Genomic DNA, 22,447 nt, shown 5'->3' with positions numbered 1-22,447 from the left:
CACCTATCCTTAAAAAAGGGGTTTTTTTGTTTGTTTGTTTGTTTTTTTTTTTTTTACAAATATAAAAAGGTGATATGTGCTTTCATTTCTAGAAGAAGAGGGGGTAGTGTTACAGAACACCTGTAATAAAAAGGCAGGTTGGAGGGCTAGTAAGCTGGCTTTGCAGTTTAAGAGTATGTATATCTCTGCAAAAGACCCAAGTTTAGTTACCAGCACCTACATGATGACTTACAACCTGCTGTAATTCCTGTTCCAAGGGATCAGACTCCCTCTTCAGGCTTCAGCTGGCACCAGGCATACTTGGAAGTGCACATAAATACATGTAGGTAAAACACATATAGAAAATAAATATTTTTGTTTTTTAAATAATTTATTATTTTTATCTTATGTACATTACTGTTTTGCCTCCAAGTATGTCTGTATGCCAGAATCAGATTCCCTGGAAAAGGAGTTATAGACAGCCGTTGAGCTGTCGTGTGGGTGCTGGGAAATGAACTCTGGTCCTTGGAAGGACAGCCAGTGCTTTTACTCTCTGAGTTATCTCTCCAGTCTCTCTCTCTCTCTCTTTTTTTTTTTTTTTTTTTTTTTTTTTTTTTTTTTTTGTTTTGTTTTTTGAGACAAGGTTTTTCCGTGTAAGCCTGCCCTGGCTGCTGGAACTCGCTCCATAGATCAGGCTGGCCTCGAACTCAGAAATCCACCTCTGCCTCCTGAAAGCTAAAATTAAAGTTGTGTGCCCCCACTGGCTCAAGATAATAAATCTTGGGGGGAAAAGGGGTGGGGGGGCAAGTAGACTCCAGTATACAGGGTCAGTGGCCCAGCCAGGTGCCACAAGTTAGCTGAAGTCCAAGGAACCCACTCGTAGGGATCCTCTAAATAAGGGCACAACCAGCCTGGACCGGCCCACACTGTCTGCCAGCTACCTGGAAGGCCTGGAAAGGCCCTAAACAAATTCCACTCCCTGCTTGCCCTTTGCTCGAGCTGGGACTACAGCTCCCAGGAGACCTGAGGTCGAACTACCAGTTCTATCAAGCGCTACTGCGCGTCTACCATCGAAGGGGCGGGGTTAGACATGCGCTCAGAAGACTAGGTGGGGCCTGGGTTGGGGAGTGGGGCGATGGAAGTGGGCGTGGTCCCAGTGAAGCGCGGGAAGTCCAGACTTTCGCGCCGGTAGTGTCTGTGTGAATATGACTCTGGAACAGGAGCTTCGCCGTGAGTATTTTGGGCGTACATGTCAGGAGCGTCGGGCGCGGATCGGTTCCCGGGTTAGCCCTGATCCTCCCTTCTTCCTGGCAGAGCTGAGCAAGGCCAAGGCCAGGACCCAGAGGAATGGGCAGCTGCGCGAAGAGGCAGTCTACTGCCACCAGTTGGGGGAGCTGCTGGCTGGCCACGGTGAGCCGGAGCTGTAAGAAGGCAGGTTGGCCGAAGGGTGAGTGATGTCACACCGTTGCACTCCATTTCCCTCTTCCGACAGGCCGCTTCATGGAAGCCTTGGAGGAGCATCAGCAGGAGCTACGTTTGCTAGAGAGCGTTCAGGACATCCTAGGCTGCGCAGTGGCCCACCGCAAGATCGGAGAACGGCTGGCCGAGATGGAGGATTACTCTGCTGCTCTGAAGGTTCAGGGCCTGGACTTTGGGGGGGGGGTCTTCTTGTTGTGATGAGAGGGCCAATATGCAAATAAATATCCCACAATATCTGACATGGCAGGCAGCCATGTCCTTATGCCTGCTCCGGCTTCTGCCTGGCTCTCGGGGGCATGAATTGGGGCTTGTGACAACCGAAACTACTAAGGAGCTATGGCTTTTGCTGTAGTGGAAAGAGGAAAAATCAGGGTTCACTGCTGTTGGGAGCAACACTCCAGGGAGCCCTTAGTGGTCTGGCCTGACAACACTGGCTGGCTACAGGGCAGAGCACCTGTCACCATAGACAGTCCTTGACACAAAAAAAGATTTGATGACATGTGTAGCCAAGTTTGTCGAAATTTGGGCAACAGAAGGTTCTCTTATACAAGAATAGCTCCCGTGGGGTCATACATCTGGGTTTGCTTGAAGTGGGATCTTTTCACATTAGCACCAGCATCTCTACCTGGATCTGGCTGCTTCCCTGTCCAACCACACTGAGCTGCAGAGAGCCTGGGCCACCATTGGCCGCACCCATCTAGACGTGTATGATCACTGCCAGTCAAGAGACGCCTTACTTCAGGCACAGGTTGCTTTTGAGAAGAGCTTGGCTATTGTGGATGAGAAATTGGAGGGTAGGTGCCCTCTCCCCTGATTCTCCCCATATCCTGCTGTCTTGGCCCTCCCTTCCCAAGGCCTGTTGTTTCAGCAGACTCCTACTTTCCTCAATACAAGATGGGATAAGGGATGGGAGCACCTGAAAACCCCATATCCAGAGGAGGCAACTGAGTGTCTAGAACTGTTATCTTACAGGGATGCTGACCCAGCGAGAACTGAGTGAGATGAGGACTCGACTGTATCTCAACCTGGGCCTGACCTTTGAGAGTCTGCAGCAGACAGCTCTCTGCAATGACTACTTCAAGAAGAGCATCTTTCTTGCTGAGTGAGGCACCATCCCAATCCCAAGGGGGAGCAGGTGGTCCCCTGGGATCCTTCCAAGAGGACAGCTTGTCTAAGTTGTTCATTTCCTATTCACATCTGTGCTACCGGCTGAGGGAAGTAGGTTTAGGCCCAAAACCGCAGCGTAGTAGGGCTGGGGCCTAGGTGGTGTTAATAGCCATTACTGGCTGAACATCAGTAGCATCATAGGTATTTCAGTGTCCACTGTTCACTCTGAGCTCCTCTCACTCCATCCTCCATAGGCAGAACCATCTCTATGAAGATCTGTTCCGGGCCCAATACAACCTGGGTGCCATCCACTGGCGTGGAGGGCAGCACTCTCAGGCCATGCGCTGCCTGGAGGGGGCCCGGGAGTGTGCACGTGCTATGAAAAGGAAATTCATGGAAAGTGAATGCTGTATGGTAGTGTCCCAGGTACCTCTCCTGTTTTCATCTGTGTGGGCTTGGCCCTTGGGGAGTCTATGGGCCTCACATTTTCTCTCTTCCCAGGTGCTCCAAGATCTGGGGGATTTTCTGGCTGCCAAACGAGCCCTGAAGAAGGCCTATAGGTTGGGCTCCCAGAAGCCTGCCCAGAGAGTGGCTGTCTGTCAGAGTCTCAAGTATGGTGAGGCTGCATAGGGACCTGGAACAGATTCCAGGGATGGGAGAAGGGCTCCCAGCAGGAAAGACCCAAGCTTATGTTCTTGGGAAAGTGGCAACTTGGATATGGGTCTCTGACAGCAAGAGTAGACTTCTGTCAATTGAAGACCTTTGCTTTTGTTCAAGCCTACTGTACAGTGTGTCTAGGACACTAGATGGTGTGTGGGAGACTGACTGTCACTTTGTCACAAAGCAACATTAGCAAATGGGCACATGGTGGGCATGCTGTGGCCCAGAAACTGACAGTGATGGAGTCCCAAGTGGTCAGTCAGTCCCCCCCACTACCCCTTTGTCAATGGTCACATGGAGGTAATTTTCCCTGCTCCCTGCCTAAGGGAATATTGTGGTTGGGGCCCCATGCTGTATTGCCCTCTCACACGAGACTTTCCATCAGTATTGGCAGTGATCCAACTGCAGCAGCAGCTGGAAGAGGCTGAGGGCAGTGACCCTCAACGTGCCATGGCTATCTGTGAACAGTTGGGGGACCTTTTCTCCAAGGCGGGTGACTTTCCAAAGGCATCAGAGGCTTACCAGAGGCAGGTGAGTGCCCCCCCCCGCCCCTTGTGGGGTGGGAGGGAAATGCCAGCAATGTATAAAGTGGGTCTGAGCCTTACTGTGCTGGTTTCCCAGCTGCACTTTGCTGAGCTGCTGAACAGACCAGATCTCGAACTGGCTGTCATCCATGTATCCCTGGCCACCACACTGGGAGACATGAAAGATTACCACAAGGCTGTCCACCACTATGAAGAGGAACTGAGGCTACGCAAGGGCAATGCCCTGGAGGTAACATGCCTTTGTCTCCAGGTGTATGTTTGTGGTTCTACCTTGAGCTCACCATTCTCAGGTGGTGGGTGTGAGAGGATGCTTCCCCTGGAAAAGCTATTCCTTCCTGGGCTATCATGATCTGTCAGTTGGTGATGGGATGGGGACACAGAACATCTTCTAGTTTCATATGACCAGCTGAGGGAAGCCAGCTTTTGACTGGCCAGCTGGATGTGCTAGGTAGCCAGCCACCAACCTTGTGTTTCTTTCTCTGCTCCAGGAGGCTAAGACTTGGTTCAATATTGCGCTGTCACGTGAGGAAGCTGGTGATACATATGAGCTGCTAGCACCATGCTTCCAGAAGGCTTTTAGCTGTGCCCAGCAGGCCCATCGCTTCCAGCTACAGGTATAAGAGCCCACCTCACCAACATTGCATTCACAATAAATCCATCTCTCTTTTTTTTTTTTGCTTTTAAACCTAAGACCTTACTTGTGACCTATATATCCCTAGCCCTTTTTTGTGTTTTTATTTTGAGACGGGCTTACTAGTTTGCCCAAGCTGGCCTTGAACTTAAAATCCTCCCACCTCAAGCCTATGTTGCCTTGCATTAATTGCTCTCTGTGGTGCTGCTTGTTCCTGAACTGGACACCTCTGCTCCTCAGAGACAGATCTTACAGCATCTTCATGCCGTACAACTAAAGCTGCAACCCCAGGAAGCCCCTGGCACTGAAACAAAACTGCAGGAATTGAGTGTGGCAAAAGATGCAGAGGAAGAGGCGGAGGAGGAAGAAGAGGAAGAAGAAGCCAGTGAGACCCTGGAGACCAGTGAACTAGAACTGTCAGAGAGTGGTGAGGGCCAAATGCTGCCTCGTGTACTGGGTGGGCTGCACTTGCCTTTTCCACCTGGTTCTGCTCTGAGATGATGCCTGGGATGGACTGATGTGTATTGGAGATGTGTCTTCAGGGAGCCTGCTGAGGATCAAGTGGGTAAAACAGCTGCATTTAGGGAGGGCAACCAGTGCTTCTGTGGAAGTGACCGGAGGAGGCTGGCAGCTTATATGGAACATGGGACATAGTAGTCAGAAGCTCTCTGAGGAAATTACTGGTCAGAGGCAGAGTGGGCATCAGACAGGAGGGGCTGTTTGGGGTCTAAGTCTAGGAAGATGGCCCTAATAGAGGGAGGTGTCTAGGGGAGGTGAGATGCTGTCATGGATGGCCTCTTGGCTGGTAAACTGTGATTGGGGCCCCATGCTGTGCTGCCCCTCACATGAGACTCTTTCCAGCAGTGTTGGATGTGATCCATGGCTGTAGAATGTCCCCGGAGCTCCAGGCCCGTGTGCTGAGGGGTCTGGACAATGCTAGGAATGAAAGCATTTTGGTTGTGTGGGACAAGGCAGGAAGGAGGCCCTGGAGCTGAGGGCTGATTTCCAACTGGGTGGTTTGTGGATTTAATTTCTAAAAAAGTCTTGACTTTAGGTGTGAACTTACAGGGCTAGAGCCTCAGTACCTGGGAAGTTGGGCCATGTCTTAGAGGATAAGTCAGGTTGAATATTGGTATTCAGGTGTTCTGAGTGAGAAGAGAGACCAAGTACTTCAACTTAGGTAGTATCATTCAGCTAGTAGCCACAGCCACAGGGTAGGGCAGAAAAGAAAGGAGTTGTAGAAAGGGCCAGAGGATGCCAGGAGGGAGCAGAGGGCTTAGTGAGGAGTATATAGCAAGAATCACTAGTAATGGGGAGACCCAAGAGGCTAGTACCACATAAGGCAGCAGGCCTGAGTGGGTGACTTACCATGTTCTTCCCCAGAAAGTCTGTAATGATGGTGGTGCATGCCTTTAGTCCCAGCACACAGGAGGCAAAGGTTCTCAGAGTTTAAAACCAGCCTGTCTACAAGAGCTAGTTCCAGGACAGCCTCCAAAACCACAGATAAACCCTGTCTCGAAAAAGGAAAAAAAAAAAAAATTCTGTAATGAGACTGACCTGCAGGAAGTCTGGTTTTAGGACCGCCCACCTTTACCTGATTTCAGAGCTCACAGTCCCCAGAGTTCTGCCTTCCTGCTTCTGGCTTCTCTGCCCCAAAGGTCAGGGGAGATGGTATGCCATAGGCTAAGGGTCAGTGGACTTGCTGTTCTAGAGGATGATGCTGACAGCTTGTCTCAGCGGCTGGAAGAAGATGAGGAACTTCAGGGCTGTCTGGGCCGGAGGAAGGCAAACAAGGTGAGGACAACATGTCCTACCCTCCCTGTTGTCCAGCAGCACTGTACCCAGCAATACTCCTGCCCCTTACACTTCTGCCCCACTTGGGGCAACTGTGTGTACAGTGGAACCGGCGCAATGACATGGGAGAGACCCTTCTGCACCGAGCCTGCATCGAAGGCCAACTGCATCGCGTCCAGGATCTTGTGAGGCAGGTGGGCCAAAATCCCTAGAGAGATCATTGAGCCCTGGCTTCCTCAGGGAGCTGTGGGCCCAGGCAGTATCTCCTTTATTGCTTGTTTTTAAAAATAGACAAGATGCTAAGTACCTGTGTAGCATCCCTGCTGTGGGTGAATGGGCTGGCCAAGCCAGGACAAAAATGGCCAACAGACAGACCTCTGGCATCCTCCTTCCTGTTACAAGCCTGTAGTCAGGCACTATCTGTACCAAGGCACAGGATGGCACATGGCCTAGGAGTCTACTGTGATAGTGTAGCCAGTAGACACTGGGAAGGGCAGGGCACATCTTCATTTTCTTTTGTAATACCTGAACAGGGAAAGAGAGAACTATACCAAGAAGTAGACCTTTGCCGGGTGGTGGTAGTGCATTCCTTTAATCCCAGTACTCAGGAAGCATAGATCTCTATGAGTTTGAGGCCAGCCTGGTCTACAGAGCTAGTTCCAGGACAGGTTCCAAAGCTACAGAGAAGCCCTATCTCAAAAAACAAAAACAACAAAAAAGAAATAGACCATTGAGGCCCACTCTAGGTCCTGGGACAGGTCTCCAGCCATCAAGTCACAAATTTCTACTGGGACCAGGGCCAGAACCCGTCCTTTCCTTGATCATAGGGCCATCCCCTGAATCCCCGAGACTACTGTGGCTGGACACCTCTACATGAAGCAAGCAACTATGGGCATCTTGGTAAGTAGGGTCTGGCCACGCCCATGGTGGACATGTCAGTTAGTAGGCAAGTAAGAATGGTATTAGGAACTGAGTCCATGTGTTCTTGCCCCCCAGAGATCGTCCGTTTCCTTCTGGACCACGGAGCAACAGTGGATGACCCAGGTGGCCAGGGATGTGATGGCATCACTCCCCTTCATGATGCCCTCAACTGTGGTCATTTTGAGGTAGCTGAGCTTCTTATTGAGCGAGGGGCATCTGTAACTCTCCGTACCAAGAAGGTGAGCCAGGGCATGGGCAGGGAGGGCAGGGACTGTAATAGAATCTTGTTGTCACCTTGCTCAACTGAGTGCCACACAGGGCTTCAGCCCACTGGAGACACTACAGCAGTGGGTAAAGCTGTACTTCAGGGACCTTGACCTTGAGACAAGACAGAAGGCAGCATGCATGGAGAGGAGGCTCCAGTTAGCCTCCTTAGGCCAAGGTAAGCAAGTCGTCCTCTATCATCTCTCCTTGTCTCTAGTCTTGGAGAGATGGAGTCCTGTCTCATGATCTCTTCTCTCTTCCTCAGCCCCCCACAGCTCCCCTGCCGTTCAGACCATTCCAAGTAACCATCTCTTTGACCCTGAGATCTCTCCCCCCTCAAGCCCCTGTCCAGAACCCTCTTCGTGTACCCCTAGACCTCCGGAGGCCTCTCCGGTCCCTGCTAAGGTCTTTCTAGAGGAAACTGAGGCTGCTGTATCCAGACCTCGAAAGAACAGGCACAGGCCAACCAGCAGCAGTAGCAGCTCAGAGAGTGAGGACAACCTGGGTCACTGCAGGCCATCTCAGAAAAGACTGAGACATTCTCTCAAAGCACAGCAAGATGAAGCCCAGACACCTGACCCATCACCCAAAAGCAGAGACACAGCCACATCAAGTGCTTGCCGGGCTGCTTACCAAGCAGCCATCCGAGGAGTGGGTAGTGCCCAGAGTCGTCGCTTGGTATCTAGCCTGCCTCGGGACTCAGATAAAGTCCCTTCCCCCAAGGCAGCACTCATACCTGAGGAGGAGTTTCTAGCTGGGGAATGGCTGGAGTTGGATACACCTCTGACCCACAGCAGCAGACCTAGTACCTCAGGGTCAGAATATGAACGATTCCCTGTCAGGCGCCCAACTCGTGCCAAGCAGAGTCGTTTGACATGTCTTGATGGTTGGGGTACACAAACTAAAGCAGGAGATGGCAGCCTGGCTGCAGAGCCTCCAGAGAGCCCCAGCGTGTCTAGGACCTCAGGACCCAACAGAGAAAATTGCACAGCAGGCCAGCCTTTGGTGGGTGCATTAAGTTCTGTCTTTCCAGCTTGAGACAGGTGGGGGTAGAACTCTCTATTGTCTGACTATCCCCTCCCTCTGTCTTTACCTGTTAGCTTCTGGTCCAGCCTCCTCCTATCCGGGTTCGAGTTCAAGTTCAGGATAACATTTTCCTCATCCCTGTCCCTCACAGGTAAGGCATGGCATGTACCCTCTCCTATTCCCAGACTCTTCAGTCTGTCATGCAGCTCTACCTAGTCAATCAGCTGTAGGGTGCACAGCACCCTTGTGTGTCTGTCAGAATGGCCTGTGTGAGAAGGACTCCTGACTTGGCACCCTACTCCCTTGAGCCCCAGGGAGCCCTGCACAGCCTCAAAGCAGGGATTCTCAGCACAGCCTAGGAAGGTTCTTTGGGCCTTAGAAGTGGCCAGAAGAGCAGGTAGTCTGATGTGCTACACAGATGAAAGGGTGGCTAGCTGAGGAGGGGTGGAAGCGCCAGGTGAATGAATTGGAGATCCTAAGCACTGAAGTAGGACCCAGGGCACCTGAGCTCAACATGTCATTCTTCTCAATAGTGGTGATGTCCACTCTGTGGCTTGGCTAGGAGAGCAAGCTGCCCAGCGCTACTACCAAATGTGTGGGCTACTTCCAAGGCTCACGCTACGGAAGGATGGAGCACTGTTGGCTCCACATGACCTCATCCCCGATGTGCTGCAGAGTAATGATGAGGTGGGCAGCAGGGGCAGGGCCACGGGCACAGACTACCTGTCACTAGGCTTTTCAGAGCTGTTCACCAGATATACATTCTAGGTGTTGGCTGAAGTAACTTCATGGGACCTTCCCCCGCTGACTGACCGCTATCGCAGGGCCTGCCAGAGCCTGGGCCAAGGTGAGCTAGCCCTGCCTTACATTTGGAGGCCTAGGCAAGAGGAGATGGGCATGTAGTCACCCCGCATATACCCATGTCTGGAGAAACCCAACTCTTCCAAGCTTTATATCTGTTATACTCACACATGTGGGTGACAGGAGCAGACAGTTCTGAGATCATGGGTCTTGTAATGAGAATTCCTGAAGCTACTTAAGCCACAGGTAAAACCCTGGGTGGTATCTGGAGGGGCTGAAGGTCAGCAGGACGCTTGTTTCTGAGACTAGAATGTGTGAGTATGACTGAGGGAGATGAGAGTGTGCCCGCTTGCATGGTACTAAATCCAAGGCTTTTAGGAACGAGCTCAGTATTACCTCCTGGGCCACTTGCTTTGCCTGCAGGATTCCAGGGCGGGTTTAAGCCCTGACCCCAGCAACCCTGTATCTCTCTTCTCAGGGGAGCACCATCAAGTGCTACAGGCCATGGAGCAGCAGAGTTCAAGCCCTTCATTTAGTGCCTGTTCCATGGCCTTGTGCCAAGCCCAGCTCACACCCTTGCTGCGGGCCCTCAAGTTACATACAAATCTCAGGGAGCTGCGCCTTGCTGGAAACCGGCTAGGTGATGTATGTGCTCCCGAGCTGCTGGCTACCCTGGGCACCATGCCTAACCTGGTCCTCCTTGATCTGTCTTCCAATCACTTGAGCAAGGAAGGTCTGCGCCAGCTTGTTGAAGGCTCCTCAGGCCAAGCTGCTTTACAGGTAAAGATCCAGGGTACAGTGAGCCAACAACTGCAAGGTGTGAGTATTCCCATTGAGCCTTTCACAGGTGGTGTGGTGCCGCTAGAGAGCTGGACAGTACTTAGCCCTTGAATAGGACCCATGGGCCCATGGTATCTGGGAATTCAGTGCCTAACCCATATCTTCTCTAGAACTTGGAGGAATTGGATTTGAGCATGAATCCACTAGGAGATGGCTGTGGCCAGGCCCTGGCCTCCCTTCTGCGGGCCTGTCCCATGCTTAGCACCCTGCATCTACAGGCCTGTGGCTTCAGTCCCAGCTTCTTCCAGAGCCACCAGGCTGCTCTGGGTAGCGCCTTCCAAGGTAAGATGACCAGTTAAGTGTATTCCCTGAGCTCAGTGTTGAGAGGGTTAGGACCTTGAGCAGAGGGTCCCCAGGATACAAGGACCTAGCTTCTGGGGGAAGGACCAGTTCCTGTTAGTACCCAGGTTCCATGTGGGTTTAGCTGGTGCTCAAGCAAAAATTAGTTGTAAACCAGCTTTGACTGTTCTCAGAACTTGTCCTAGTCCCCACACACCACACCTAGAGTCTCAGAGAGGCCATGTCTGCCCTCAAAGTCCTTTTATACCTGTGGCTTAAGGCTTAAGCTTTCTACTTTCCTGTGGCAATTTTCCTCATGAGCCCACCAGATTCAGTGACATTGCCCCAATACAGAGGGCTGGGAATTGGGGCTACTCAGAAGAGGGAGGGGCCTGGGATTGGGTGGCAATGGTCCTGTCCTCACTTCCATTCACAGATGTCCTGGCCCAGAGCCTCATCCCCAGCAGCCAGACACAGAAAATGGGGAAACTGGGTTCAGGAGACTGGACATGAGCCTTTGCTTCTCAATCTCCCCCAAAATTCAGGGGTACCAGTTTTTTTAAAGGCTTCACAAGGCATCTGGGGTCAGCACACTAGGGTGAGAAAAGGGCAGTGTGTAGCTGCATGGGCTAACCAGATCTCCTGTACAGACGTTGAACACCTGAAGACCCTGTCCTTGTCTTACAACACACTGGGTGCTCCTGCCCTGGCGAGGGTGCTGCAGAGCTTGCCGGCCCATACCCTCCTGCGTTTGGAACTTAGCTCTGTGGCAGCCAGTAAGAGCAACTTGAATCTCATAGAGCCTGTTATCAAATACTTGACCAAGGTATGAAGTATGGAGGGGATTGCCAAACCAGAACACCATGTTCTATTCATTGTGGGCCAAAACCCAAGGTCCTACAGCTGAAACCATGGAGTGTTGTACACAGTCTGAGGGAAAGGGCGAGGGCTTTGGAAAGTGCACCCATGAACTCCTGAGAGCAGTATGGTATTACTTTGGGCAGGTTCCAAAGGACACACCAGGCCCTTGTGATTGATATATATTTTAACTTTATTTTATATACATTGGTGTGAAGATTCAGATCCCCAGGAACTGGAGTTATGGACAGTTATGAGCTGTCATGTGGGTGATGGGCTCTCTGTGAAATAGTCCTGGCTGTCCTGTCCTGGAACTCCCTCTGTAAACCAAGCTGGCCTTGAACTCACAGCCTTCCCAGTGCTGGGATTAAAGGCCTGCACCACCATGCCATCTCACTCCTGTGATCTTTACAAGGCATCTATAACCTGTAGCCTGGAAGAGAGGTATTCCCTTTTCCTCCCCAAACAGCTTTCTTGAGTGTAGGTCTCTGCTGGGAGGAAGGTGGATAGGTGCCCACTAGGCATGGCCTTTTGCCCTGTGCTTATGTTTAGGAAGGCTGTGCTCTGGCCCACCTAACCCTGTCTGCAAACTCGCTGAGTGACAAAGCTGTGAGAGAACTGAGCAGGTAACATACCGTCCCTCGGCTACTGACTGTCCTGTGATCCCAGGAGCCTGATGTGAACACTACGCAGGACCAGGGGACATGGGTCAGGTGGCAGCACCACTTTCTGACTCCCGATGTCTACAGGGATGGCTCTGGCAGGATGCTTACCCTCCTTCAGTCCCTCAGCTATCTTTCAGGGCAATGTCAGTTGCCCAGAGCCGGCCGTCACAGGCTTTCCTCTGACTGGTGCAGTAGAGATCCTGCCTGTGCCAATTTGGAACAGATTCTGCTAGGCTTGGTACCTGGCTCCCAGACCTGTGGGTTTGACTGTGTCAGATTTCCCTCGTAATAAAGCTAAGGCTTTCCCTGGACGTTCATGCCTTCACTTCCCATGCTATTCCAGATGTCTCCCTTGTTGCCCCTCACTTGTCTCTCTGGACCTGTCTGCCAACCCTGAGGTCGGCTGTGCCAGTCTGGAGGAACTCCTGTCTGCCCTCCAAGAGAGGCTCCAAGGACTAAGTTTTCTTGGCTTGTCAGGTAAGGGTTGGAAGCTACAGTGACTCCTTGCCATGCCTCACCTAATGCAGGACATACTTTCCAGGGACCTGCCAGAGGAAGGGGCAGTGACCGTCAACAGTCAGGCTCTATAAGGCTTTTGTGGTATAGCAAGGGCAAGGGGTGAAACAGCCCTTGACTGGGTTACTCAGAATATGGCAGGAGGAACCATGACTCATATCTATATAACCCAGCTCTAGGGAGGCAAAGCAGACTACTTCAGACATGTCCTGAGCTACATGGTGAAGCCCTGTCTCAAAAGCAAAAGGAGACTCTGGAGATGGTCAGTAGTTAAGAGCTGCTCTTCCAGAGGACCCCCGTTCTCAGCACCTACATGGCGGCTCATGGCCTCTATAGCTCCAGTTACAGGGGATCTGAAGCTGCCTTCTGGCCTCTACAGGCAGCCGGATTTCACATGTGCAGATACAACACCAGTACACATACAAAGTCTTTCTTTCTTTCTTCCTTTCTTTCTTCCTTCCTCCCTCCCTTCTTTCCTTCCTTCCTACCTACCTACCTTCCTTCCTTCCTTCCTTCCTCTTTCTTTCTTCCTCTCTTTCTTTTTTTCCAAGACAGGGTTTTTCTGCAGCTTTGGAGACTTTCCTGGAACTTGCTCTGTAGACCAGGCTGGTCTCAAACTCAGAGATCCACCTGCATCTGCCTGCCTGACTAAAAACAAAATTTTTAATGAAATAAAAAGCATGAAGGAACCCAGGCGTTGGTGGCACACGCCTTTAGTCCCAGCACTAGGGAGACATAGGTGGCAGGCAGATCTCTGTCAGTTCAAGGCCCACCTGGTCTGGTCTACAGAGCAAGTTCCAGGACAAGCTCCAAAGCAATACAGAGAAACCCTGCCTTGAAATCAAACTAAACAACAACAAAAAGAATTAAGGACCAGGGCTGGAGAGATATTTCAGTGGTTAAGAGCACTGGCTGTTCTTTCAGAAGACCTGGGTTCAATTCCCATCACCCACATGGCAGCTCAAAATTGTCACTCCATTTCCCAGGGATCTGACAACTTCACACCAATTCATATAAAATAAATTTTTGTTTGCTTGTTTGTTTTTCAAGGCAGGGTTTCTCTGTATTGCTTTGGAGCCTGTCCTGCAACTAGCTCTATAGACCAGGCTGGCCCCTCTATACCTCCTGAGTGCTGGGATTAAAGGTGTGTGGCACAAACACCTGGCCCAGTAAAATATTTTTAAAAGCATTAAAGATTTTTTTTCACAGGTATATTTCTTCATTTTTTAAAACTTTTGTTTGTTTTTTGCTTTTTCAAGACAGGGTTTCTCTGTGGCTTTGGAGGCTGTCCTTTAACTAGCTCTTGTAGACCAGGCTGATCTCCTTACAGAGATCTGCCTGCCTCTGCCTCCCGAGTGCTAGGACTAAAGGTGTGTGCTGCTCCCCCACCCCCACCCCACCTCCCCAACCCCCAGCTGTTTGTATTTTTGGGGGGAAATTTTATTTATTATGTATAGAGTGTTCTTCTGCCTACACTCCAGAAAGACGGGAGGTCTCATTTTTTTTTTTTTTTTTTTTAGACAGGGTTTCTCTGTATTTCTTTGGAGCCTGTCCTGGAACTTGCTCTGTAGACCAGGCTGGCCTTGAACTCAGAGATCTGACTGCATCTGCCTCCTGAGTGCTGGGATAAAAGGCATGTGCCACCAACGCCCAGCAGGTCTCACTATTTTTGATTGGTTTGGAACTCCATACTAGGGCTTTAAACTCCTAGAAGTCTGCTTGCTCCTGCCTCCTGAGTGCTGGGGTTAAAATTGTGTACACTACAAAGAGCTTTGTTTTTGTTTTTAATGATTTATTTTTTATAGTGTTCTGCCTGCATGTACAACTGCAGGCCGAAGAGGGCGCCAGATCTCATAGATGGTTGTGAGCCACCATGTGGTTGCTGGGAACTGAACTCAGGATCTCTGGAAGAGTAGCCAGTGTTCTTAATCTCTGAGCTATCTCTTCAGCCCTGTTTGCATTTATTTTTAAAACTATGTTTTTTATAAAGATTTATTTACTTGTGCAAGACATGGTGGTGCATGCCATTAATCGCAGAATTTAGACTAGCTGTTTCAGGACAGCTAGAGTTACATAGAGACCCTGTCTCAAAACAAATCAACAACAAAAACATTTGCCTATTTTTATTTGTATGAGTGTTTTGCATGTATGTATGTGTACCATGTACATGTCTGGTACCCCTGGAACTGAAGTTACTGACGAATGTAAGCCACCAATACAAGTTGGGTCAAAAGCAGCAAGTACTCTTAACCATTCAGCTGTCTCTCTGGTCCCCAACTTGCATTTATTTTATGCTAAATTTATTCTTGTGTCATACTTTTTCTTTGGTTTTTTGAGATAGGGTTTTTCTGTGTAGCCTTGACTGTCCTGGAACTCATCTGTAGGTTAAAGGCCTGAACAGGGCCACCCAGCACATTTTTGTTTTTTAGTCTTTTTCTGGGTTATCTTTTCTTTTGTGCAGCCTTCTGGCTAGGAACAGTTTGTTCCTTTGCAGTGAGGATCATTTCATTGAGGCAGGGGGAGCTCATGCCTGGATTAATCCACAATGATCTCTATGTTCAACAATGTATCTTAGCTGCTTTGTAACTAGAGAATCTACATCGAAAGCCTTAAATTCATTTAAAAAAAAAAAATCAATGCTGTGGGTGATGGTAAGGTGGTGGTTTTTAATCCTAGCACTAGGGAGGCAGAGGTAGGTGATCTCTGTGAGTTCAATCTTTCTAGATCAGCCTGGTCTACAAAGCAAGTTCCAGGACAGCCAGGGCTACAGAGAGAAATCCTGTCTCAAAGGTCGGGGGGGGGGGGGCACCCAGGAAGGTTTTAACCTCTTGATTTGCATGATTATGCAGGGTTCTCTGGGTCAGGAGAGTAGCAAACCACTGTCACAGGAAGAGTTCTTTCCTCATTCTTTTTGGCAGGAAGATGGATGGAATCTAGGGTGGTGGAATCTCCACTGAAGGGCTCTCTTTCCTCCTTCCTGGTAGGAGGGATTACTCATACCTTACCTACTGATAAGGTAGCTTGTTTTGCTACACCAAGGCATTCTCCACCTTCGAAGTGTAAACTGGCCAGGCATTACCTTGCTCAGCTGAAATTTGATAAAAGCTGAGTGGAGGGGATCCCCTGTGGTCTTACTGTGATTTACTGCACACACTGGTATTTGTGGCACCTGCGCCCTTTTATACAGCTCCCTGATAGCCTGAGCCTACTGAGATCTCTGGCCTAATGATCAAGTCCTGGTATTCAGTAGCCTCCAGAGATCCTTGGGCCCACAATATACAGATATGCAATGCCCTGTTGAGTACACATTTGGTAAACCAAACTGTAGGCTCTGAAGTATGGCATGAGCAACACGGCTCGAGTGTGTGAGGTGGAAAAACCTGCCTGCAAGTTAAATCTACCTCCCCCCCTCCAGGCTGCTCCATCCATGGGCCCCTGAACTCCGACATCTGGGACAAGATCTTCATGCAGCTGCAGGAGCTGCAGTTGTGCAGCAAACACCTGAGCACAAGGGACCGAGATGCCCTGTGTCAGAGACTGCGGGCCAGCGCGTGCTCACTGGACCAAGGTCCCAAGCTCTTCTTTAAATGCCTCTGACCCTGGCTCTGTCGTTTCTAACCCCCACCCCCAAAAGAAAAAAAAAAAACTTAATAAACTAAGCTGCTGTCCCCTTCGTGTGTCTGTCTGGGAAACTGGTGGACGTTGAGACTTGACAGGCGCTGCTGCCGCAGAGCGCAAGCCCAGGCAGAGAGGACGAGCGCCGACCCACTGATTGGGCTTGCTCTGTGCGTAGGCTTAAGTTGGGAGAGTGAGCGCCGAGCTGCCGATCGGGCTTCCTGGCAGGCGCAGGCGGAAAAAGCGAACACCGAGCTGCTGTCGCCATCTCCGGGTCTCCAAACGCCCCAGGTACGCAGCGGCTACGGCCGGGTCCCACAGCAAAGGAACCTTTTAGGCTAAGTGTCCCAACCTCACCTCCTTTTGGCTCAGCGGCCCTCGCGGCGCGGTCCGTGTCTAAGTAGGTGGTGGGCGCTGTCAGGTGGCATCACTGGCTCATAGCTCAGGTTTCGCTGGCTGTGAGGGTATCCACCTTCCTCCTGGGACTGCGCTGGCTGTTCCTAGCTTCTGCGACCTCGATAGCTCTTGGCTCAATAGCTCAATAGGCTCTTCATCAAGCCTTTATCTCAGTTTGCCTACCTTCATTGAACTTTTGTTTTCTTTTCATCCCATTTCAAATCCTGAAGCGAATTTTAGCCGGCTGAGCCACTGACATCAACTTCCTCATTAGACAGGACCTTCTCTGGGCCCTGCTTTCACCATTTCTAGACTTCATCAACCAACAAGCTCGCCTTTATTTATCCCTCCAGTAGCTCCCGCAGAATTAAGGTAAAATAGACCTTCACTCACACTCCTAGAGCCCTAGAGAACTAGTTCTTCCAAGTTCGTTTCCATTGAAAGGTGTTGCAACACTGGGCCCTTCCTCCAAGCTCAAGATGCTGCCCCAGTTTGTCTATCAAAGAACTTCCAGACAGGACTCTCCTGGCCCCTGCACCCTCTCTTTCAGTGTTAATGCTTCCCCATGACAGCCCCTGTGTTGTTCCTATAAAGACCAGGAAAGTTATTTATAAGGCTCTGACCCTCACCCCACCCCCATAGCCCAGTTCTTGAGATATAAGGGACCCCTGGAATTAGTGTTGGCTTTGCTTCCCAGGTTTCTGTGCTGTAGCTGCCAGGGCCTGCAGGATGTTTCACGGGATCCCGGCTACTCCTGGCATTGGAGGTGAGTGTAGCCTAAGCTGGAAGGAAATGGAGGGGCCAGACTTTCCCTGCTGCAGGACTGTTGGGGAAGGACCACACTGCCACTCCATCTCACTCATAGCCCTTGGAGAGTGACTAGTGCCAGAGCCATTTGTGGTGCAATTCTGAGGACACAGGGGCACCCTGTGAACTTCAATGTGGTCAGAACCCCTGGCACCCCGAGTATCCCAACCATAGGTTGGGAAGTAGATTTTTATCTGTCATGGTTTTATCAAAAAAGTATGATCACCTTGTTGTGGGTGGAGAGTTAAACCCAGCATTTGGTCTGTAGCCTCTTAGAGGCAATGCTGGTAGGAGGTAAGGCTAGAATCCCTATTGTGTTGCTCTGTCTGAGCTCTTTGGGACATGGCATGGGATACATTCTCAGGGAAGTAACTGAAACAGGGCTGCCCCAGGGTCATCTTGTGACCATCTGTCAACTCCTGCCTGCTCTGTTGTAGCCCCTGGGAACAAGCCGGAGCTATATGAGGTGAGTAGTAGATATTTAACTGGCCATGGCTGCTGCAAACACCATGTGGCTGTTACTGGTTCTGTAACCACCTATTAATGCTGACTGACTTGCCCACTTTTCCAACAGGAAGTAAAGTTGTACAAGAATGCTCGGGAGCGGGAGAAGTAAGTCAAATATCTGAGCCGCCAGAATACACATATGCACCCATCCAGCATCCATAGCAGGCTCAGTGGTCTCCTCCCAAACCCATCACCACACTAGTGATTGGGGAGGACATGGGATCAGGCTAGGGAGATAGTTCTTGAGGATTATCTACCAGGGATGGAGTGAGAGGTGGGCTGAATTGTGTCATAACTGCAGATCAGCAATTGGCTGCCCTTGGTTCTAGATGCCTAGGCTTCCCTGCCTTGGAGCTGTGGCCTGATGGGTGACTTTGTCTTAGGTATGACAACATGGCAGAGCTATTTGCGGTGGTGAAGACAATGCAGGCACTGGAGAAAGCATACATCAAGGACTGTGTCACCCCTAATGAGTGAGCAAGCCTGTGGCTTCAGCTATTTATGGCCACCAATCCTCAGAAGCATGTCTCTCCCTTCTGTGAAGCTTGTGGGTTCAGTAAATCTAGAGCTCAAACTATGAGGGTGTGCCTGATGGCTACCAGCTTCGCGGCCATGTCAGCCAGGGACATTCTGTAATGGTGGGTATGGTTCTGACCTCATAAGGTGAACTACAGCCTGGGGACAGCATAGTCTAAGGTATCACTGTCCAGTCTAGGAGGTGGTGCTGTGTTCATGGATAAGCCATTGTGACTGGACCAGGAGCTGCCAGTGGTAAGGGAAGGTCTGACACCTTGGTCGAGGGCAAACACAGTTTCCAGTCAGCCCTCACCTCAATGATTGCCTGTGAGAGTTATGTCATACCTCCCTGCTCTTGTCCAGAGATATCTTCATGTACAGACCCATTAGGAAGCCTTTGGCCCTCCTAGCCAACCATGAAAGCTTCTGCATCTAGACTTGCTGAGGGAGAGCATAATAACCCCAGATGAACTGCTCTCAATCCCCAGCAGTAACTGGTCCTCTCCCTAGGTACACTGCAGCATGCTCCAGGCTCCTGGTCCAATACAAAGCTGCCTTTCGACAGGTTCAAGGCTCAGAGATTAGCTCCATTGATGAATTTTGCCGCAAGTTCAGAGTGAGTAAGCCAGTCCTTCCTTCCGTCCTTTAGGAAAAGTGTGGTGGGATGTGGGGATAATACCCTGGCCCCCTGGAGGCCAGGTGATGCCCAGAACACATGTCTGTTCTTCTCAGCTGGACTGCCCACTTGCCATGGAGAGGATCAAGGAGGACCGACCCATCACTATCAAGGATGACAAGGGCAATCTCAACCGCTGCATTGCAGATGTAGTTTCGGTGTGTCCCACATCTCTTGAGAGAGCCCTATGGGCCTTAGGGGGAAGGGACTACTGGCCTGGGTCAGTCATGAGTGTGTGTTCATGGAGTTTCTGAAACAAAGCAGTAACCTGAGGAATTACCTCAGCTGTGAGTGAAATGAGAAGCATCCATGGAGCCTGAGCCCCACCTGACTGAGCTCTGTACACTCTCTGGCAGGGCCACAAATTGAGGGAGTTGTGTAGGAATATACCCCAGATTCCCACACTACTCTCCATTGTGATCCCAAATGTCTGTAGAGCAATGTAGGCAGGTCTTCAGCATAGCCCTCAGGCAGAAAAGAGTCCCTAGTTCAGGGTGTAGGGAGGAAAATGGGTGGGAACCTGACCCTATGACAAGCCTATAAGCTACAAAGGGTTTCTACACCCCAACTGGATAGGAGATGTCTAATACATATGCTCCCTCCAGCTCTTCATTACAATCATGGACAAGCTGCGTCTGGAGATCCGTGCCATGGACGAGGTGCAGAAATTGGGTGGGGAACCCGGGCCTGGATACGGGGGAACAGAGCAAAATAGGTAGGGTTTCAGTCTGACGCTTGTATCTGTAGATTCAGCCAGACCTACGGGAGCTAATGGAGACCATGCACCGGATGAGCCACCTGCCTCCAGACTTTGAGGGCCGCCAAACAGTCAGCCAATGGTGAGTGGCTTTCCTGAGTAGCTGGGGCCTTGTGGTGACACCACAGTCCTACCACTCATACAGTCATATGCCTGTGTTCCTAGGCTACAGACTCTGAGTGGAATGTCGGCCTCTGATGAGCTGGATGACTCCCAGGTTCGCCAGATGCTCTTCGATCTGGAGTCAGCTTACAATGCCTTTAACCGCTTCCTACATGCCTGAGCCTCATCGAGGAGGCAGTGAGACTGATGGAGATGTACCACCCCAGCTCCCCAGTACCTAAGCCTGTCCTAGATGTCTATGTTGTCAGAAAGTTACCCCCAATAAAGATCTGTATGACCTTCCTACTGTGGGCAACTACGCTGAACCCACCCTGTGCCATCTATCTACCCTCCTGACCTTGTAACAGAGCCCTTGACTCCTGAGGGATACTGAGCCCCTGAAGTCACTGCCCCTAAAATAACAAGGTGTTCTGGCTCTGTTGCTCATCCCACATGTAGAGTTGCCTCCATAGGAGATGATAGCTGGGCAAGGTGACTTTTCACAGCTCCTCAAGTAGGGAATATATCGACTCTTCACTGGACCACATGTGGTTGGAATCTGGCAACCTAGGTGGCTGCCTCTTTGCATACCTTCACGGCCTTCCTAGCAGCACCTGAAAATTCTAAGCAGTTTGCAGGCTCTATCAATCCAGTCCAGACCACAAGCAGTTCACCTCCACTGTACTGTGCTAGAGTAGGCACTATGACCCTGCCATGTGACATTTAGTCCTCCAAGGTTCATTGTGGTGGCTGTTTTTGTTTGGTTTGGTTTTTTGGAACAGTGTTTTTCTATGTAGCCTCAGCTAGCCTGGAACCAGGCTGGCCTCAAACTCAAGAGATCTGTAACTGGAGGTTTCTCTCCCATCCATCAGTTCATGAATAACCACTCTTGAGGCTTAATATTAATTACAAACTGTTAGGCCTATTAGCTCAGGCTTATTGCTAACTAGCTCTTACAACTTAAATTAACTCATTTCTACTAATTTGTGTATGGCCATGGGTTACTGATAAGGCTCTAGTATCTTAACTCAGGCTACATGGCAACTCCCTGACTCCTCCTTCTTTCTCTCTGTATCTCTGTTTGGATTTCATTGGCCAAATCAGCTTCTTTATTAACCAATAATAAAACATATTCATAGCATACAGAGAGGTATGCCACATCATCTCCCCTTGTCTGTCTAATTTAAAAGGAAGTTTTTAAAAACTTAAACATGGTGAAATTACATATAACAAAACAGGTATCAAGCAAGAATTACAGTTACAGCTGGGCGTTGGTGGCACATGCCTTTAATCTCAACACTCAAGAGGCAGAGGCAGGTAGATCTCTGTGAGTTCCAGGCCAGACTAGTCTACAGAGCAAGTTCCAGGACAGGCTCCAAAGCAACAGAGAAACCCTGTCTCGAAAAACAAAAACAAAAAAATTACAGTTAAAATGTTTAGTCCATATCTGGCAAATTTAAAGAAAATATCATCTATCCTATCTTTGTGAGTCTATAAAGCTTTATGTCTAATTTACCTTTTTGTTTTTATTTTTTCGAGATAGGGTTTCTCTGTCCTGAAACTATCTCTGTAGACCAGGCCAGCCTTGAACTCAGAGATCTGCCTGCCTCTGCCTCCTAAGTGCTGGAATTAAAGGTGTGCAACACCACCGCCCAGCTTCTAATTTATCTCTTATAATAACTAAAGAAAACTATAACTATCTGTCATCAACTCCATCAAAGACCCCAGAAGGGTATAATATTGCCTAAATAAACAGGAAGTGCATTGTAAGCAATGCATTGTAAGCAATGACAGAGATACCTGGCTGCCTGGACAGTCATCCAAAGTTCTTCTGTAACATTGGGCATTCATCTTCAGCCTGTACCCCTAGAGTGTGACAGATTTCTCAGTGAAGCAGGAAATTTGAAACTGTCCTGCCTGTCAGTCACTTTCCTCTGTGTCCTATAGAATGTTTCTTCTGTGAAGCAGAAATCCTGAAGGATCTTGTTTTGGCAAATTCAGCAGTCACTTTCCTATGGGCCCTGCATGTCCAGTTTATACAGCATACAGTCAAACAGTCCAGACAAGAGCAGTTTCTTGCCCAAATGGCTAGTCTTGCCATATTGAAAACAAACTCCATAAGTAGCTTCTTCCATGCCTATCATCCTCTTGAAGTAATTAGTGCTTCCAGGACTCACTGTTGAGAAAAGTCTAGGTTCTTTTTTTTTTTAAGATTTATTTATTATAAGTACAACACTGTGCCTGCATGTACACCTGCAGGCCAGAAGATGGCACCAGATCTCATTATAGATGGTTTTGAGCCACCATGTGGTTGCTGGGAATTGAACTCAGGACCTCTGGAAGACAGCCAGTGCTCTTAACCTCTATGCCATCTCTCCAGCCTGAGGAAAGTTTTTAAAACATTTTAAATGCCATATTCTGTAGGTCTTTGAAGTGTATGAACATTACCTATCCATCTGAAATGCATCTCTGTATATCTAGAAACCTAACTACAAGTTTGATTAGTGTAGATGATTGTTAATTTGTATTTCTTAACTATACATTACATATTTTTGTTTTGTAGAGTTTCTAGGACAGCCTTGGCTGTCCTAATAGACCTGGTTGGCCTTGAACTCACAGAGATCTGCCTGCCTCTGCCTCCCAAGTGCTGGGTATACATTTTTAAATGAGCTGCATAAACATAATACCTTAAGCAAGAATAGAAAT

General features: G+C 49.6%; 2 protein-coding genes across 4 annotated transcripts; both read left to right on the top strand.

The window, feature by feature from the left end:
- Window positions 1–1,147: 1,147 nt before the first annotated feature.
- On the top strand, window positions 1,148–16,033 carry Tonsl (tonsoku like, DNA repair protein). The gene is made up of 26 exons (XM_051189228.1): window positions 1,148–1,209; window positions 1,294–1,389; window positions 1,472–1,614; window positions 2,069–2,252; window positions 2,431–2,560; window positions 2,820–2,991; window positions 3,067–3,181; window positions 3,611–3,756; window positions 3,847–3,999; window positions 4,259–4,384; window positions 4,642–4,828; window positions 6,113–6,195; window positions 6,300–6,389; window positions 7,023–7,095; window positions 7,192–7,355; window positions 7,435–7,558; window positions 7,646–8,385; window positions 8,481–8,557; window positions 8,940–9,093; window positions 9,175–9,253; window positions 9,686–9,987; window positions 10,158–10,329; window positions 10,977–11,152; window positions 11,737–11,810; window positions 12,193–12,326; window positions 15,781–16,033. The coding sequence occupies exons 1-26, from the start codon at window positions 1,185–1,187 to the stop codon at window positions 15,960–15,962; spliced, it is 4,101 nt and encodes a 1,366-aa protein (XP_051045185.1). The 5' UTR covers window positions 1,148–1,184; the 3' UTR covers window positions 15,963–16,033.
- A 118-nt stretch (window positions 16,034–16,151) lies between these two features.
- Window positions 16,152–20,012, top strand: Vps28 (VPS28 subunit of ESCRT-I). Of its 3 annotated transcripts, none has more exons than XM_051189229.1 (11): window positions 16,152–16,271; window positions 16,655–16,748; window positions 17,074–17,142; window positions 17,621–17,649; window positions 17,758–17,795; window positions 18,074–18,163; window positions 18,717–18,822; window positions 18,939–19,040; window positions 19,488–19,541; window positions 19,630–19,721; window positions 19,805–20,012. In XM_051189229.1, exons 3-11 carry the CDS (start codon window positions 17,106–17,108, stop codon window positions 19,920–19,922), a joined length of 666 nt encoding a protein of 221 aa, XP_051045186.1. In that variant the 5' UTR covers window positions 16,152–16,271; window positions 16,655–16,748; window positions 17,074–17,105; the 3' UTR covers window positions 19,923–20,012. The 3 variants fall into 3 exon arrangements, with proteins under 3 accessions (XP_051045186.1, XP_051045187.1, XP_051045190.1); XM_051189230.1 differs by having other exon boundaries at window positions 16,177–16,271; window positions 16,607–16,748; XM_051189233.1 differs by lacking the exon at window positions 16,655–16,748 and having other exon boundaries at window positions 16,181–16,271.
- The last annotated feature ends 2,435 nt before the right edge of the window (window positions 20,013–22,447 follow it).

Source organism: Phodopus roborovskii, unplaced genomic scaffold (assembly GCF_943737965.1).
Source record: "Phodopus roborovskii unplaced genomic scaffold, PHOROB, whole genome shotgun sequence".
NCBI lineage: Eukaryota > Metazoa > Chordata > Mammalia > Rodentia > Cricetidae > Phodopus > Phodopus roborovskii.
Note: the sequence above shows the minus strand (reverse complement) of the source record. Positions and strands in the feature narration are given on the sequence as shown.